Source organism: Ranitomeya imitator, chromosome 5, assembly GCF_032444005.1.
Source record: "Ranitomeya imitator isolate aRanImi1 chromosome 5, aRanImi1.pri, whole genome shotgun sequence".
Classification (NCBI taxonomy): domain Eukaryota; kingdom Metazoa; phylum Chordata; class Amphibia; order Anura; family Dendrobatidae; genus Ranitomeya; species Ranitomeya imitator.
This window is the reverse complement of record NC_091286.1, coordinates 351,438,419-351,455,092: the sequence shown is the minus strand read 5'-3', so window position 1 is coordinate 351,455,092 and position 16,674 is coordinate 351,438,419. Positions and strand designations below refer to the sequence as shown.

The 16,674-nt window shown below is 46.2% G+C and overlaps 1 protein-coding gene across 2 annotated transcripts in view; it reads right to left on the bottom strand.

Moving 5' to 3' along the window:
• The window catches only part of PHIP (pleckstrin homology domain interacting protein), a 298,049-nt gene that overhangs the window by 175,231 nt on the left and 106,144 nt on the right, over positions 1-16,674 (bottom strand). For both annotated transcript variants that reach the window (XM_069726464.1, XM_069726465.1), the window contains exons 11-14: positions 15,284-15,384; positions 13,983-14,023; positions 1,845-1,943; positions 1,592-1,739 (exon numbers count right to left, since the gene is read on the bottom strand). In XM_069726464.1, the coding sequence (XP_069582565.1) occupies positions 1,592-1,739; positions 1,845-1,943; positions 13,983-14,023; positions 15,284-15,384 (389 nt within the window). The remainder of the gene's footprint in view (positions 1-1,591; positions 1,740-1,844; positions 1,944-13,982; positions 14,024-15,283; positions 15,385-16,674) is intronic.

The window sequence follows — 16,674 nt, the reverse complement described above, 5'->3', positions numbered from 1 at the left end:
ATTGGGATTAGAAGACAGGCAGGAGCAGTAACCTTGAACATAAGAGTTTGAAGTAGGAGGACGCGGATAGTTTCACAAAAAGCAGCCATGTCAGACTGAGGAGAGAATTGATGAAAAACAACCTGCTTGGGGATAGCGTGGAGAACTTTGAACCTGTAACTATACTGTTGCCTGGGTCAGGGAAGTATCATGCACTTGAAGAAGCCAAATTCTCAGAAAGAGAGACTTTCTTCCACCAGAGATGTAGTTTCAGGTGAGGAATGACCATGATACAATAAGATTTAAAAGGTGGAGCCTAGTAGGCTAGGTGCAGATGTGCCACAGTTTCAACTAGAATAATCTACTAGAATCAGAAACACGAGAAACTTCTCTACATGGGACTAGAAGACCCAAAAGGAAAAGGACATCTGAAAATGCTTGTATGAGCGTCTACGATTTTGGGAAGAAGAGCAAATTCACCTGCCCTGTGACATCCAAGGTTATGTCAGCCAGATACTTGTTAAAAGAGGCCGCTCTCCATGTAGAGAAAGAAGGCCAGGAATAGCCTATTTAGACACTGGACATGCTGGCCAAAGATTGGATCAGATAATGCAATAAACAGAAACATATTGTAGAAGATTGCTGGGAAAAGGCAAACCTCAAAAGAACTGTAAAAGGCATACCGTAACAGACAAGATTGTGCACAAAATGCACCTGAGGTGTATCTGAAGAATGACTCTGGTTTAACTGTAAAGACTTGGTCATACAAGCATTTCCAACTCTAGAGGCGAAAAAAATCAGGATGCCGAGCAGAGCTCACCACAGAAGACACCTACCATAGAGAAGGTAAGCAGGTTCCACAGAATAATACAAAAGGGCCCAGTTGATAACTAAGTAAGCGGTTTGCACAGAATAGTTGGCCAAAATGGAGAACAGGATTTTTGTCTACCAGAGGACTAGGTAATAAAAGGCGGACCAAGAGAGAACTTAGAACTAGGTGCAGGTTAAAAGCAGTATCCCCTTGTTGGCAGATCAGGTGCAGGAAGTAGAACATGGACTACGCAAAGATAGGCTGGAAGGAAAAAAAGGTTATTCAAATTGACCAACAGGCAAAACGGCATGCGATACACAGATAGTGTTGAATGAAGTACCGCCTGTGACACCCCCATGAGCTAATCATGTGGGTACACTGATTATGAGGATAGCTGAAGATGGAGACTGGAGTAGCTGGGCTTTCCGCTGAGCAGCCATCCCCCAATATGACAGTTGTCTGGAAAGGTCTAAAAATTGATTGATATCTGGGAGGAGTAGAAAGAGACTGTAAGGGGGCAGAGAGGACCCCTCAAAAGGCAAAACGGGTTGCCATAAATGCAGGAATCCGCATAGTACTGAATTATAGAAGAACTTTCTTAATGTGGAGTTTGAAAGCGCTTAAAGAGGCCAAGCAGAAGCTGAAACCCTAAACAGCAGCAGCCAAAAATGCTAGAGTGGGAGTTTCTGGCCAAGGGGATATAAAAAGAGGTGAGAGACCCCAAAGTAGCCTATAGCCATGGTACTGTGTCTCCCAATATTAAAAAGAAAGTCACATTTTAAACTTTGTATTTCAACTTACCATAAGGATATGGATGAGATGTCCAGTGTACGAGTCCCAAACTTTTAAAGTCATATTATTAACGGCTGTGATCACACATGTGTCATGACGATCCCAGGCAACCATAGTCACTTTCAGCTTTGTGATCTTGTCTTCTACACCTTGAGTACTGTCCCAGAAGAAACAATGTGAAAAGAGGTTATTCAATTTAATAGTAACAGGTGTGAAACTTTACAAATACATAATACTAGCATTATGGCTCATTTTAACTTGCCTAGATGGACGAGTCGCCATGTCTAGTAAAATGCTTCTCCACTCCCTTTTCTTAAATTGCCAGATACGCGCAGTCCCATCGCGACTTCCACTTACAAATCTATATAAGGATATATATGAAAGGGGTTGTTAGGAACTGCTCAGTTTTACATGGGCGATGATTGGTGCAGATGATGTGGTATCCTCCACCTGTAGGACCCCTGCAGATTATGCATAAGTCCCAGCAGGTATGTGGCGATTCGATATCCGAACTGCTCAACCCAAATACAGAATTGACAGGAGGCAAACTGCCCCTTAAGAGGGAAAGGGAACTACTAAACAACATCTTAAGTACTGCATTGGAGGCCCCATTTATGGACTGCTATAAATCTGATGGCAAGAATAGTGATATTCTTTAACCCATTTCTGCCATCGGACGGAATAGTGCATCCGATGGCAGAACCTCCACTTTGATGTGGACTCCGGCAGTGACCCTGCATCAAAAGCCGGGACATGTCAGCTGTTTTGAACAGCTGACATGTGCCCGCAATAGGCGCGGGTGGAATCACTATTAACTAGTTAAATGCCGCTGTCAAACTAACAGCGGGATTTAACAAGCGCTTCCGGCCATTGGGCCGTAAATGCCCGCACCGGTGACCCCCATCACATGATCGGGGGTCATCGGTGTGTCGGCATGACAACCAGAGGTTGCTGATGCCTGTGCTATGAGCGCCACCCAGGGGTTGGTGCTCATAGCAATGTAGTAATTCTGTTACATAGAGGCGATCTGAGGCTATTGAAGCATGACAAAAGTTTAAAAAAAAAAAAAAAGGGTTTTTAACCCCTTTCTGACATCAGACGTACTATCCCGTCGATCAGCTGACATCCGGCACTATGTGCCAGGAGCGGTCACGGACCGCCCCCGGCACATTAACCCCCGGCACACCGCGATCAAAGATGATCGCGATGTGCCGGCGGTACAGGGAAGCTTCCCGCAGGGAGGGGGCTCCCTGCGGGCTTCCCTGAGCGCAGCAACGCGATGTGATCGCGTTACTGCGAGGGTCTTACCTCCCTCCCTGCCTGCTCCAGCCCCGGATCCAAGATGGCCGCGGATCGGGGTCCTGCAGGGAGGGAGGTGGCTTCACAGAGCCTGCTCAGAGCAGGCACTGTGAAGCCTGCAGTGCTGCATGTCAGATCAGTGATCTGACAGAGTGCTATGCAAACTGTCAGATCACTGATCTGTGATGTCCCCCCCGGGACAAAATAAAAAAGTTTAAAAAAAATTTTCCAAATGTGTAAAAAAAATAAAAAAAAAATATTCCTAAATAATGAAAAAAATATATATATTATTCCCATAAATACATTTCTTCATCTAAATAAAAAAAAAAAAAAAAACAATAAAAGTACACATATTTAGTATCGCCGCGTCCGTAACGACCCGACCTATAAAACTGGCCCACTAGTTAACCCCTTCAGTAAACACCGTAAGAAAAAGAAAAAAAACCGAGGCAAAAAACAACGCTTTATTATCATACCGCCGAACTAAAAGTGGAATAACACGCGATCAAAAAGACAGATATAAATAACCATGGTACCGTTGAAAGCGTCATCTTGTCCCGCAAAAAACGAGCCACCATACAGCATCATCAGCAAAAAAATAAAAAAGTTGTAGTCCTGAGAATAAAGCGATGCAAACATAATTATTTTTTCTGTAAAATAGTTTTTATCGTATAAAAGCGCCAAAACATAAAAAAATTATATAAATGAGGTGTCGCTGTAATGGTACTGACCCGAAGAATAAAACTGCTTTATCAATTTTACCAAACGCGGAACGGTATAAACGCCTTCCCCAAAAGAAATTCATGAATAGCTGGTTTTTGGTCATTCTTCCTCACAAAAATCGGAATAAAAAGCGATCAAAAAATGTCACGTGCCCGAAAATGTTACCAATAAAAACGTCAACTCGTCCCGCAAAACACAAGACCTCACATGACTCTGTGGACCAAAATATGGAAAAATTATAGCTCTCAAAATGTGGTAACGCAAAAAATATTTTTTGCAATAAAAAGCGTCTTTCAGTGTGTGACGGCTGCAAATCATAAAAATCCGCTAAAAAACTCGCTATAAAAGTAAATCAAACCCCCTTTCATCACCCCCTTAGTTAGGGAAAAATTTAAAAAATGTATTTATTTCCATTTTCCCATTAGGGTTAGGGCTAGGGTTAGGGCTAGGGTTAGGGTTGGGGCTACAGTTAGGGTTGGGGCTACAGTTAGGGTTGGGGCTACAGTTAGGGTTGGGGCTACAGTTAGGGTTTAGATTACATTTACAGTTGGGAAAAGGGTTGGGATTAGGGTTAGGGGTGTGTCAGGGTTAGAGGTGTGGTTAGGGTTACCGTTGGAATTAGGGTTAGGGGTGTGTTTGGATTAGGGTTTCCGTAATAATTGGGGGGTTTCCACTGTTTAGGCACATCAGGGGCTCTCCAAACACGACATGGCGTCCGATCTCAATTCCAGCCAATTCTGCGTTGAAAAAGTAAAACAGTGCTCCTTCCCTTCCGAGCTCTCCCGTGTGCCCAAACAGGGGTTTACCCCAACATATGGGGTATCAGCGTACTCAGGACAAATACGACAACAACTTTTGGGGTCCAATTTTTCCTATTACCCTTGGGAAAATACAAAACTGGGGGCTAAAAAATAATTTTTGTGGGAAAAAATTTTTGTTTTATTTTTATGGCTCTGCATTATAAACTTCTGTGAAGCCCTTGGTGGGTCAAAGCGCTCACCACACATCTAGATAAGTTCCTTAGGGGGTCTACTTTCCAAAATGGTGTCACTTGTGGGGGGTTTCTACTGTTTAGGTACATTAGGGGCTCTGCAAACGCAATGTGACACCTGCAGAACATTCCATCTAAGTCTGCATTCCAAATGGCGCTCCTTCCCTTCCGAGCCCTCCCATGCGCCCAAACAGTGGTTCCCCCCACTTATGGGCTATCAGCGCACTCAGGACAAATTGGGCAACAAATTTTGGGGTCCAATTTCTCCTGTTACCCTTGGGAAAATACAAAACTGGGGGCGAAAAGATAATTTTTGTGAACAAATATGATTTTTTATTTTTACGGTTCTGCATTATAAACTTCTGTGAAGCACTTTGTGGGTCAAAGTGCTCACCACACATCTAGATAAGTTCCTTAGGGGGTCTACTTTCCAAAATGGTGTCACTTGTGGGGGGTTTCAATGTTTAGGCACATCAGTGGCTCTCCAAACGCAACATGGCGTCCCATCTCAATTCCTGTCAATTTTGCATTGAAAAGTCAAACGGCGCTCCTTCCCTTCCGAGCTCTCCCATGCGCCCAAACAGTGGTTTACCCCCACATATGGGGTATCAGCGTACTCAGGACAAATTATACAACAACTTTTGGGGTCCAATTTCTTCTCTTACCCGTGGGAAAATAAAACAAATTGGAGCTGAAGTAAATTTTTTGTGAAAAAAAGTTAAATGTTCATTTTTATTTAAACATTCCAAAAATTCCTGTGAAGCACCAGAAGGGTTAATAAACTTCTTGAATATGGTTTTGAGCACCTTGAGGGGTGCAGTTTTTAGAATGGTGTCACACTTGGGTATTTTCTTTCATATAGACCCCTCAAAATGACTTCAAATGAGTTGTGGTCCCTAAAAAAAAATGGTGTTGTAAAAATGAGAAATTGCTGGTCAACTTTTAACCCTTATAACTCCCTAATAAAAAAAAAAAACTTTGGTTCCAAAATTGTGCTGATGTAAAGTAGACATGTTACTTATTAAGTATTTTGTGTGACATATCTCTGTGATTTAATTGCATAAAAATTCAAATTTGGAAAATTGCGAAATTTTCATAATTTTCGCCAAATTTCCGTTTTTTTTTCACAAATAAACGCAGGTAATATCAAAGAAATGTCATGAAGTACAATATGTCACGAGAAAACAATGTCAGAATCACTGGGATCCGTTGAAGCGTTCCAGAGTTATAACCTCATAAAGGGACAGTGGTCAGAATTGTAAAAATTGGCCCGGTCATTAACGTGCAAACCACCCTTGGGGGTAAAGGGGTTAAAAATGTGTGGGGGGGGGGAAATTAAATTAAAAAAATTAAAAAAAAAAAGTTTAAATCACCCCCCTTTAGCCCCATTCAAAATAAAAAAAAAAATTTAAAAAAAAAAAATCAAACCTACACATATTAGGTATCGCCGTGTTCAGAATCGCCCGATCAATTAAAAAAAATTAACCCGATCGCTAAAAGGCGTAGCGATAAAAAAAAATCAAAACGCCAACATTGCATAAAAATGCAATAACGGGCGATCAAAAGACCGTAGAGTAACAAAAGTGGTATCATTAAAAACGTCAACACGGCACACAAAAAATAAGACCTCACTCGACCCCAGATCACGAAAAATGGAGATGCTACGGGTATCAGAAAATGGCGCAATTTTTTTTTTTTCTTTTAACGAAAGTTTGGATTTTTTTTTCACCACTTAGATAAAAAAGAACCTAGACATGTTTGGTGTCTATGAACTCATAATGACCTGGAGAATCATAATGGCAGGCCAGTTTAAGCATTTAGTGAAAAAAAAAAAAAAACCTAAGTTTGAGAGTGCACTTTTTTTTTTGCAATTTCACCGTACTTGGAATTTTTTTTTCCTGTTATCCAGTACACGACATGATAAAACCAATGGAGTCGTTCCAACGTACAACTCGTCCTGCAAAAAAGCAGCCCTCATATGGCCATATTGAGAGAAAAATAAAGAAGTTATGGCTCTGGGAAGGAAGGGAGCAAAAAACGAAAATGCAAAACCGAAAAAAGCTCCGAGGGGTCAAGTAAAAGCAATGGAGCCCTAGTAAATCATGAGCATTGTACCAATATTTCTGGCACTGTGTTATGGACTGGATTGTAAATAAATTATAACGTAAATGTGAACATAACCTACTGTAGCCTGTATTCTAAGCAAATTAGAAGAGATATCACTCCTGATTAATAACGGATACTGCAATTACTAATTACAGAGTGCACATCAAATATTTCTGCTATATGATACAGCAATTAACCCCTCTACCCCCCAAGGGTGGTTTGCACGTTAATGACCAGGCCAATTTTTACAATTCTGACCACTGTCCCTTTATGAGGTTATAACTCTGGAACGCTTCAACGGATCCTGATGATTCTGAAATTTTTTTCTCATAACATATTGTACTTCATGATAGTGGTTAAATTTCTTTTATATTACCTGCGTTTATTTGTGGAAAAAGCGGAAATTTGGCGAAAATTTTGAAAATTTCCCGATTTTCCAACTTTGAATTTTTATTCCCGTAAATCACAGAGTATGTCACACAAAAATACTTAAGAAAACAGGATTTTTGGTTGCTTACCGTAAAATCTGTTTCTCGGAGCCTTCATTGGGGGACACAGGAACCATGGGTGTATGCTGCTGCCACTAGGAGGCTGACACTATGCAAATAAAAAAGTTAGCTCCTCCTCTGCAGTGTACACCCTACCGACAGGAAGTAGGATATTCAGTTAGTGAGAAAGCAGTAGGAGAAGTAACGTGCAAAAGAGAAAGAATAATAATAATATAATAATAATAATAATAAACTTTATCTACATAGCGCCAACAAATTCCATGGCGCTCCATAGATTAACAGTTTCAAACACTCAAAGAGTGTTCAAATAACTCAAACGTATACAGTAAACAGAGCTGTTCAACTTGGGAGGGAGCTGTGTCCCCCAATGAAGGCTCCGAGAAACAGATTTTACGGTAAGCAACCAAAAATCCTGTTTTCTCTATCGCCTTTCATTGGGGGACACAGGAACCATGGGACGTCCCAAAGCAGTCCCTGGGGTGGGAAAAACATACTTCCATCAGGTCCGAGGACTCACCACTGCCGCCTGCAGGATCCTTCTGCCCAGGCTGGAGTCTGCCGTAGTTCGGCGAAACGTGTGGATGGAAGACCAGGTTGCCGCTTTGCAAAGCCGTCGGCGAAAGCCCTGTGACGTACCGCACTAGAAGCGCCGACTGCCCGGGTAGAGTGAGCCTTTATCTCAGGAGGGGGCACTCTGTTCTTGACCCGGTAAGCTTCCAAAATTGCCGTTCTAATCGAGCGAGCAATAGTCGCCTTGGAAGCCGGCAGGCCTCTACGGACGCCATCAGGGATGGCGAAAAGAGAATACATCTTTCGGAAAGCGGCCGTGCTAGCCAGGGAGAACCTCACTGCCCTGACGAGGTCCAGCCTGTTCCACTATCGCTCCAGAGGATGATTCGGAGCTGGACAAAGGAAGGTAGAACGATGTCCTCGTTGAGGTGGAAAGATGAAAACCACCTCGTGAAAGGAAGGAAGGCGGAGGCCTGGGACCACCTTGTCCTTGAGGAAAATCAAGAAAGGAGGTCGGCAAGAAATGGCCGCCAACTCAAAAACGCGGCGGATCGAAGCGATAGACCTGAGAAAAGCCACCTTCCGAGATAGAACTGACAGGGAAAAACTCCCTGAGAGGCTCAAAGGGGAAACCCCTAAGAACAACCAACACAACCTTTAAATCCCATGAATCCACAGAGGCCCTGTACGGAGGGACAGCGTGGGCTACTCCTTGAAGGAAGGTCTTAACCTGTGGCTGAGAAGATAACGTCTTCTAAAAGGGAAGAAGAGCGTGGGAACCTGGCCCTTTAAGGAATTGAGAGTGAAGCCCGAATCCAGTCCTGCCTGAAGGAAAACCAAATGGAAGGCAGGGAAAAGGACATAGGTGAAAGGCGGTTGGGCTCGCATGAACGAAAGTCTTCCAGGTACAATAGTAGAACCTGGAAGACAACGAAGGCTTCCTAGCCTGGATTGTAGTGTGACTCATCCGGGCCGAAAGGCCAGACGCTCTTAGAACTGTGGAGTCCACAGCCACGCCGTAAACTGAGCGACCGATAATTCGGGTGGCAGATCAGACCCTGGAGGCCAAAGCGTAGACGCCCACGCGGGAGGGTCGCGAGATCTGGAGACGAACCAAAGGAACCTTCCTGTTCCTTCGGGACGCAGAGAGGTCCACGTCCGGAGTCCCCCATCGAAGACAAATCTGATGGAAGACCTCCTGATGCAAGGACCATTACACTGCCGCGAAACCCTCGCGGCTGCGGAAGTCGTCGGCCCAACTGTCCATGCCGGGGATATGCACCGTGGATATCACCAGAACCGTTGCCTCTGCCCAGAGGAGGATCTTGGATACCTCGGCCAAGGAGCTCCGAGTCCCCTCTTTATGGTTGACATATGCCACCGCCATGGCATCGTAGACCCCTGAGAATCCTTCCCTAGAGACGAGGGAAGAGAAAGATGGCCCGAAGCTCAAGGACGTTGATCAAAGGAAGAGACTCCTGCGCCGACCAACGACCCCAAACAGTCAGATGGCGAAACACAGCGCCCCAGCCAAGCAGGCTGGCGTCCGTCGTCACCACCTGCCAAAGAACTGGAAGGAAGGACATGCCCGTCAGCCACCAGTTGAGGGACCCTTGACTCAGGAAGAGAGTCGGATAGGACGATCCAGGGACAAGACAGCCCTGTCCCACTGTGACAGAATGGCCTGCTAAAGAAGGTCGAGAGTGAAATTGGGCAAAGGGGATTGCTTCGAACGTCACTACCATCCTCCCCAGAAACTTCATGGCCGATCAGAAGAAGGGAAGCCGAGGACCCTAAAGCAAGGGTACATCCCGACGAAGGATGGATCTCTTGTCCTCGGGAAGGAAGACTTTGGTATGACGAGTGTCGAAGAGCATGCCCCGAAAAACGAGGCGCTGGGAAGCAACAAGACATGATTTCTTCTTGTTGACAAGCCACCCGAAGCAGACTAGGGTGTAGAGGACGATGGACAGGCTCTAGTGAGCCTGAGAAAAAGGGGGACGGAGCCTAGAAGAGGATGTCGCCGAGGTACGGAAAAAATAATAAGCCCCTGACCATCAAGATGGCTATCAGCACCGCCATGGTCTTCGTGCAAACCCTGGAAGCGGTTGCGAGAACGAACGGCAGGGTGAAGAACTGAAAATGGTCCTGGAGCACCGCAAAGCACAGGAATCTGTGATGTCCCGGGAAAATCGAGACATGAAGGTAGGCGTCCTGAATTTCTATGGAACACAAAAGTTCTCGAGCATGGAAGCAATTACTGAACGATGGGATTCCATCCTTAAGAGTCTCAGACGAACTCTCCAGTTCAGCAATTTGAGATCCAGAATGGGACGAAAATTGCTTTTTTTTTTTTTTTTTTTTTCCTTTTCTTCTTCTTCTTTCAGTACCACAAAAGATTGGAATAGCAACCAGTGAACCGTTCTTTTTCTGGGATGGGAACTATTACTCCGGCTTTGAGGAGAGAAGCGGTGGCTGCGAAGAAACCCGGAACTAGAACGGGGACTCTTGGGGTCGGGATCCGAAGAAACGATCCCTGGGTTGTGAAACGAACTCTATTTTGTATCCCGAGGATACAACTTCCCTGACCCATGCGTCCTCTGCTGTGGGGATCCAGACATCCCTGAAGAAGGGAAAGCTGCCCATCCTGGGAAGTGGGCTGGGGTCTTGCTGTGGGTCATGCCGAGGTGGATCCTCCAGTCCTAGACCTGGAGGATCTAACCTGGGAGTAGCGAGAGCGCCAGGAAGGCGTGGGTCTGAAGGAAACAGTCTTCTACTCTTGACGTGCCTGCTGCCTCTGTTGCTGCGGGGAAAAGGAGTTTGACGCCACAAAGCGACGTAAAGGCCGAAAGGACCGAAATTGCCGTCTAGGAGGAGGGCGACGAGGTGTAGACTTGTGCCCCCGGTAGCGTCCTTAAAGATTTGGCCCAACTTAGAACCAAAGCGACGTGAACACTGAAAAAGGCAGGCTGGTAAGGGACTTTTTGAAGGCAAATCCGCCTGTCAGGCCTTGAGCCAAACGGACCGACGGATGGCAACGGCATTGCTGGACACCTGAGCCGCAAAAGACGCGGCATCCAGGGAAGCGGAGACCAAGTATTCACCCGCATGAGAAAACTGGTTGGCAAGCTCCGCCAGCTGTCCAGGAGGGCCCCGTCCAGAATGCTCCGACGGAGTTGTGTGACCTTTGGATATGGATATTGAAACCCAAGTATAAGCAATGGCCGGGCAAAAATAGACGCAGCCGATTCGAAAGCCGAGCTCGCAAAGGATTCTATGACTCTATAGTTAGGATCTTTCAGAGATGCTCCGCCAGATAGCGGGAGGACCGTGTTGGAGGACAGAGTCCAATAAGCAGTGAGCTCCAGAGAAAAGGGATATAAAAAACGCCAAGGCGCTTTCCTCTCTGAAAGCGGCTGGTCGGACTCTCTTTCTCTCGTCAGGACCTCCTCGAATTCAGGGTGAGAAGCGAAGACCTTGGAAGGTGGCTTCGACCGTCTAAACGAAACCGCCCGATCCGCGCGTTCCGTAGAGGGATCTTTGATGCCACTGGTCTGGTTGATTGCTCCAATGAGGCTCTGAACCATATCCCTCATGTTAGCGATTTGGTCAGAATGCAGCTCCAAAACGTCCCTCTGAAGGTGAGTCCGAAAACGCCTCGCCTGACTCGGGGGAGAGGATCGGGAAGAAACTGACCGCTGAAATGGGCCGTTAAGCGAGATGGAAAGGGAAGAGGAGTCGCAATGGCGCTCCGGTCTGGACCTCTTTAAGGCCTATCCTGGTAGGCTCAGACGGGGCTACTTGTGACCCGCTGGCTATTGCGGAGGTCAGCAAGGACAATCTATCCAAAACGGACACCGGGGTCTGGGATACCCTGGTGAGATCCGCCACAGATTGAGACAGAGAAGGAGGCCCACCCTGGGATAGAGTCCTCACTCTCTCGGGGCAGAGGGGGGGGGAGCCCAGAACGATGTGGGATCGCTGCAGTCCTGACAGGTGGGAGAGGACTGACCTAAGGGGAACCTGCCCTTACAGGAGAGCACAAAAGGTGTCTGACTAAAGCAGAGGAAGGGTATTGGTCTGCAGTGCAGAGCTACTCACGGAAGATGTCCTGTGGATAGCTTCGGCTATAGGAGGAGGTCGGCAGGGAAGGCAGGTCCTGTAAGAAATCACCGCTGGGTCCACACGCCGGGAGTGGTGTAAGGCCCCGCACTCTGAAGTCCGCAGCACGAACCAAGAAGCGCCGAAAGCAGCCGGCGCTGAAGCTGCACGCTTGAGAGTACAAAGATGGCGCCGGCCGCAGTCTGTGCTGAGGCCAAGAGGAGTGGGCGGAGCTAAGCGCCGGAGAGAAGAGACAGGAAGACGCGGGAGAAAAGCCCGCCGGAAAGAGGACGGGGGCGGAGCCATAACGCCGCACTAGGCCCCGACAGAAGCCGGGGCCTAAATTAGCTCCCGGTGGCCGGCGGGAATGGAAGCCGCGGCGGAGGCCCCGCAAGGCTAGCCCACCCGACGGAGAGAGCAGGGGCTAGAGGCACTGCGGCGCGGTGTGTGCCTAGGCCAGTAGGAGTGGCTGGGCCAAAGCGCCGGAGAGGGGGGAAAAAACGCGGGAGAAAGACCCGCCGGAAAGAGGATGGGGGCGGAGCCGTAACGCCGCACTAGGCCCCGACAGAAGCCGGGGCCTAAATTAGCCCCCGGTGGCCGGCGGAAAAGGTCCAGGCCCCGACCGAAGCCGGGGCCTGGATTAGAGCCTGGTGACAGCTGTGGGGGAGAGACGCCGTGGAAACCTTACAAGGCCCCGGCGCTACCGCCGCAAAGAACCCCTTCTCTGGTGGACCCATGTGCTGCACAAGGGAAGCTGAAGAGAGATCCAGGGTGAGGTAAGAGCCCTGGACCCCAAACTGTGGGACACAGTGACTTCCCCATAAAACAACCCCTGAGCCCCACTCTTAGATTGCTAGACAGGGGGGGGTCACCTTTCTTCATCTGTATACTTACCCTTGAATGATCTGGGATGGGATGGGGAAAATACTCACCTCAAACCTCCCAAGCCGGTACTAACCTGAAGAGGAATGAGACGTCCAGGAGCTGATGGACGTCCTCGTCTCCTCCAACCGACAGGCTCTGGTGGGCGAGTGGGTGGGGGACGGAGCCAGGACCGGACTTCTGAGCACGCTTGTGTGCTAGGATCTTGGTCCTGGAGAGGGATCTATGAGGATACGGGGTGGCAGTACACGCCGTACTCATAGTCCGTATTGTGGGACTACAGGTGTGACTGCTCACCCTGTATCCCTCCGGAAAAAACCTGAAAGAAGCGACGCACATTGAGGTAGATAAGGGTCTAATGAAAGACCCGTGTCCACCTCCTACTGACACTAAGCTAAACTGAATATCCTACTTCCTGTCGGTAGGGTGTACACTGCAGAGGAGGAGCTAACTTTTTTATTTGCATAGTGTCAGCCTCCTAGTGGCAGCAGCATACACCCATGGTTCCTGTGTCCCCCAATGAAAGGCGATAGAGAAATAACATTTCCCACATGTCTACTTTTTTTTTTTTTTGGCTTCACAAAAAATTTATTTCAGCTCCAATTTGTTTTATTTTACCAAGGGTAACAGGAGAAATTGGACCGCAAAAGTTGTTGTCCTATTTGTCCTGAGTACGCTGATACTGCATATGTTGGGGTAAACCCCTGTTTGGGCGCACGGGAGAGCTTGTAGGGGAAGGAGCACTGTTTTACTTTTTCAACGCAGAATTGGCAGGAATTGAGATCGGACGCCATGTCGTGTTTAGAGAGCCCCTGATGTGCCTAAACAGTGGAAACCCCCCAATTCTAACTGAAACCCTAATCCAAACACACCCCTAACCCTAATCCCAACCGTAAATGTAATCCAAACCCTAATCCCAACTGTTAATGTAATCCAAACCCTAACTTTAGCCCCAACCCATTTTGGATCCGGGGCCTGCAGGGAGAAGGAAGTAGGGTCGCGTTGCTCCGAGGGTCTCAGGGAAGCACGCAGGTTTCATTGCAGTGTTCCCGGGGTTGGTTAATGTGCCAGGAGCGGTCCGTGACTGCTCCTGGCACATAGTGTCGGATGTCAGCTGTGATAGTCAGCTGACACCCTGCCGCGATCGGCATATGATGTACTATCCCGTCGGTGGGCATACGGGCCCACCGGGATAGTACGTCAGATGTCAGAAAGGTGTTAACATTCACATTTTGCATCCTACAAGGTTGCTAACTGATGCATCTTTTCTATTACTTACCGACTACTGTTGTTTGAAAACTGAATGCTGTCTACTTTATCCTAGACAAAAAAAATGGGGGGGAAAAAAGGTGGATATTTAAATAGATTTACTTAAAGGAAACGGTTTTAAGTTCCTTTACTTTACCTACTAAAAGCAATTGACCAAATCAAAATTTCATAAATTTTCGATTCCCCCAACAAAAAGCACAAAATAGTTTCAAAGGACAATCTGCTGTCTTGTTGGACGCTTGTAAACAAAGCAAAAAAAAAAAAAAAAAAACACAGGCAACTTTGCAATTCACTTGTTATGAAAAAAATCTTTCTGTACGCAAATAGTAATTTTGTATTTGATTGCTTGGCTTGTTGCCTATGGAACTGGTCCCCCACTGCCGTGAATCAGCAATGGCCGAACATAAATTTTAAGGTGTACAGGACATATTTCAACATATTCACGATAGGTCATCACCCCAATCCTACAGCTGCTGATTGACAGATATGTTATGTCATAATTCTATGCACATTAATAGAGAGAAATCTGTCAATTAGCGGCTGGTGGGTGAAGGGAATCTGCAAATCCTGAATATATCAAACTTCTTGTTACAAACATTCAAGTGCGTAAAAACTACATTTAAACACTGAAATAAGTATGTCTAACTAGTTGGAAGATTTTTTTTAACTGGAAGATTACAATATATATATATATATATATATATATATATATATATATATATATATATATATATATATATATATATATATATATATATATATATATATAAGTGTGCATGTAGTATAGTGTGTAAATATACTCATCTACCACCGCCACCTTCTCCCTCATCTAGCACTGTTCTGCTCTTCTCAGTTAAATCACCACTTTTCAGACTTTCCAGTTCACTATGCGGGAGCCGGAAGCCTCCTTCACAGAAATGGCATTATGGGGCCTCGTTCTGACACTCCATAGGCCTACACTGTAGAAAGGACTTCAGGACCAGGCATCACACAGGGTGACCCAGCGAGTCTGGAGTACGGTGACGTCCCCGAGAAGAGTAGCAGAACGGCACTGAATTCCAGAGAAGGCAGCAACACATGCACAGATTTAGTGAAAATAACTCTTCATGGGAAAGCTTCTTTAATGGAATGGGCTGTACCCTATTGGCTCCATTAAATTGTGAGATTTTGCCGTTGCGTAATGTAGAAATATAGAAATAATACAAGTGTGAATATAACTCCGCTTGTACCACTGGCAGCTGTGGAGATGGAGTATACAGCGTTCTTGGTTAATTACGCTCAGCCTCTTGGTCTCCAACTCTAAATACTCACTGTGTGAAACTCTAGTTCAGAGAGCTTTTCTGGCTGACCTGAGCCAAAGTAGTAAACCCTAATGATGTGGTCTGTGCTTCCAGTTGCAAGAAACATCCCACCTAAAAGCAATACACACAAACAAGGAAAATAAAAACAACTTAAATTTGATTGAAAATATTTATTTGAACACAGCTTAAAAAAGGAGTATTCCCATTTCCAAGATCCTATCCCAATATGTAGTAGGTGTAATATTAGCAAATACCTCCAATTAGAAATGTAGTATAGTTGTTCTGATTTGGCATGTCTTTTTCCTTATGTGCAGGTATTGCAGGACCTTAGGTATCCAGGGTTACAACCACCGATATAGTGACAGCTAGTTGCTAGTAGTTGTAACCATAGATACCCAAGGTCTTGCAATCCCTGCACATGAGGAAAGATGTGGTGGATCAGAAGAAATATACTACATTTCTAATTGGGGTTTTTTTTTTTGCTAATATAGGGATTTTTGTGTACTCACAGTAAAATCCTTTTCTCCGAGCCATTCATTGGGGGACATAGACCGTGGGTGTATGCTGCTGCCACTAGGAGGCTGACACTAAGTGACACAAAGAAAGTTAGCTCCTCCTCTGCAGTATACACCCTCCTGCTGGCTCTCAGCTAACCAATTCGGTGCAAAAGCAGTAGGAGATCAATAAAACATATGAGAGTATAGCATGTCAAATTATATATGACAGTATAGCATGTCAAATTATAAAACAAGCACAAAGGGTGGGAGCTGTGTCCCCCAATGAATGGCTCGGAGAAAAGGATTTTACGGTGAGTACACACAAATCCGTATTTCTCCTTCGCCTCATTGGGGGACACAGACCGTGGGACTTCCCAAAGCAGTCCCTGGGTGGGGACAACATCAGATCAGGCCCTGTGTAACCGCTTACAAGTGCGCCACCGCGGCCTGCAGACGCACGTCTGCGGAAGTCTGGGAATTATAGTGCTTCAAGGATGCATGCGGACTGGACGAACCCGCAAAGCTGACAGAAATGCTGACACCTGGTGCCTAGAACCCAAGAAACCTTGATCGATCGAGTGGAGTGAAAATAGGCTGACGTCTAACATGGAAGGACTTCTGGATGTGTAAAGAATCCACTAGGCTAACATGGCTGAAGAAACGGCTAAGCCCTTCCTGAAAACGTCAGGAAGTCCAAATGAAGTGTCCATACTCTGGAAGGACGCCGTCCTCAACACGTACATACTCAAGGCTCTCACATTGTCCAGGGTATGGGGAACCCATTCAGTTTTATGGACTGGAGCCGAAAGAGAAAAGGGAAGAACGATGCTCTCGTAACAGTGGAAGTACGATACCACCTTGGTAACAAGAGACGAGGACGGCCTGAGGACAACCTTGCCTTTAT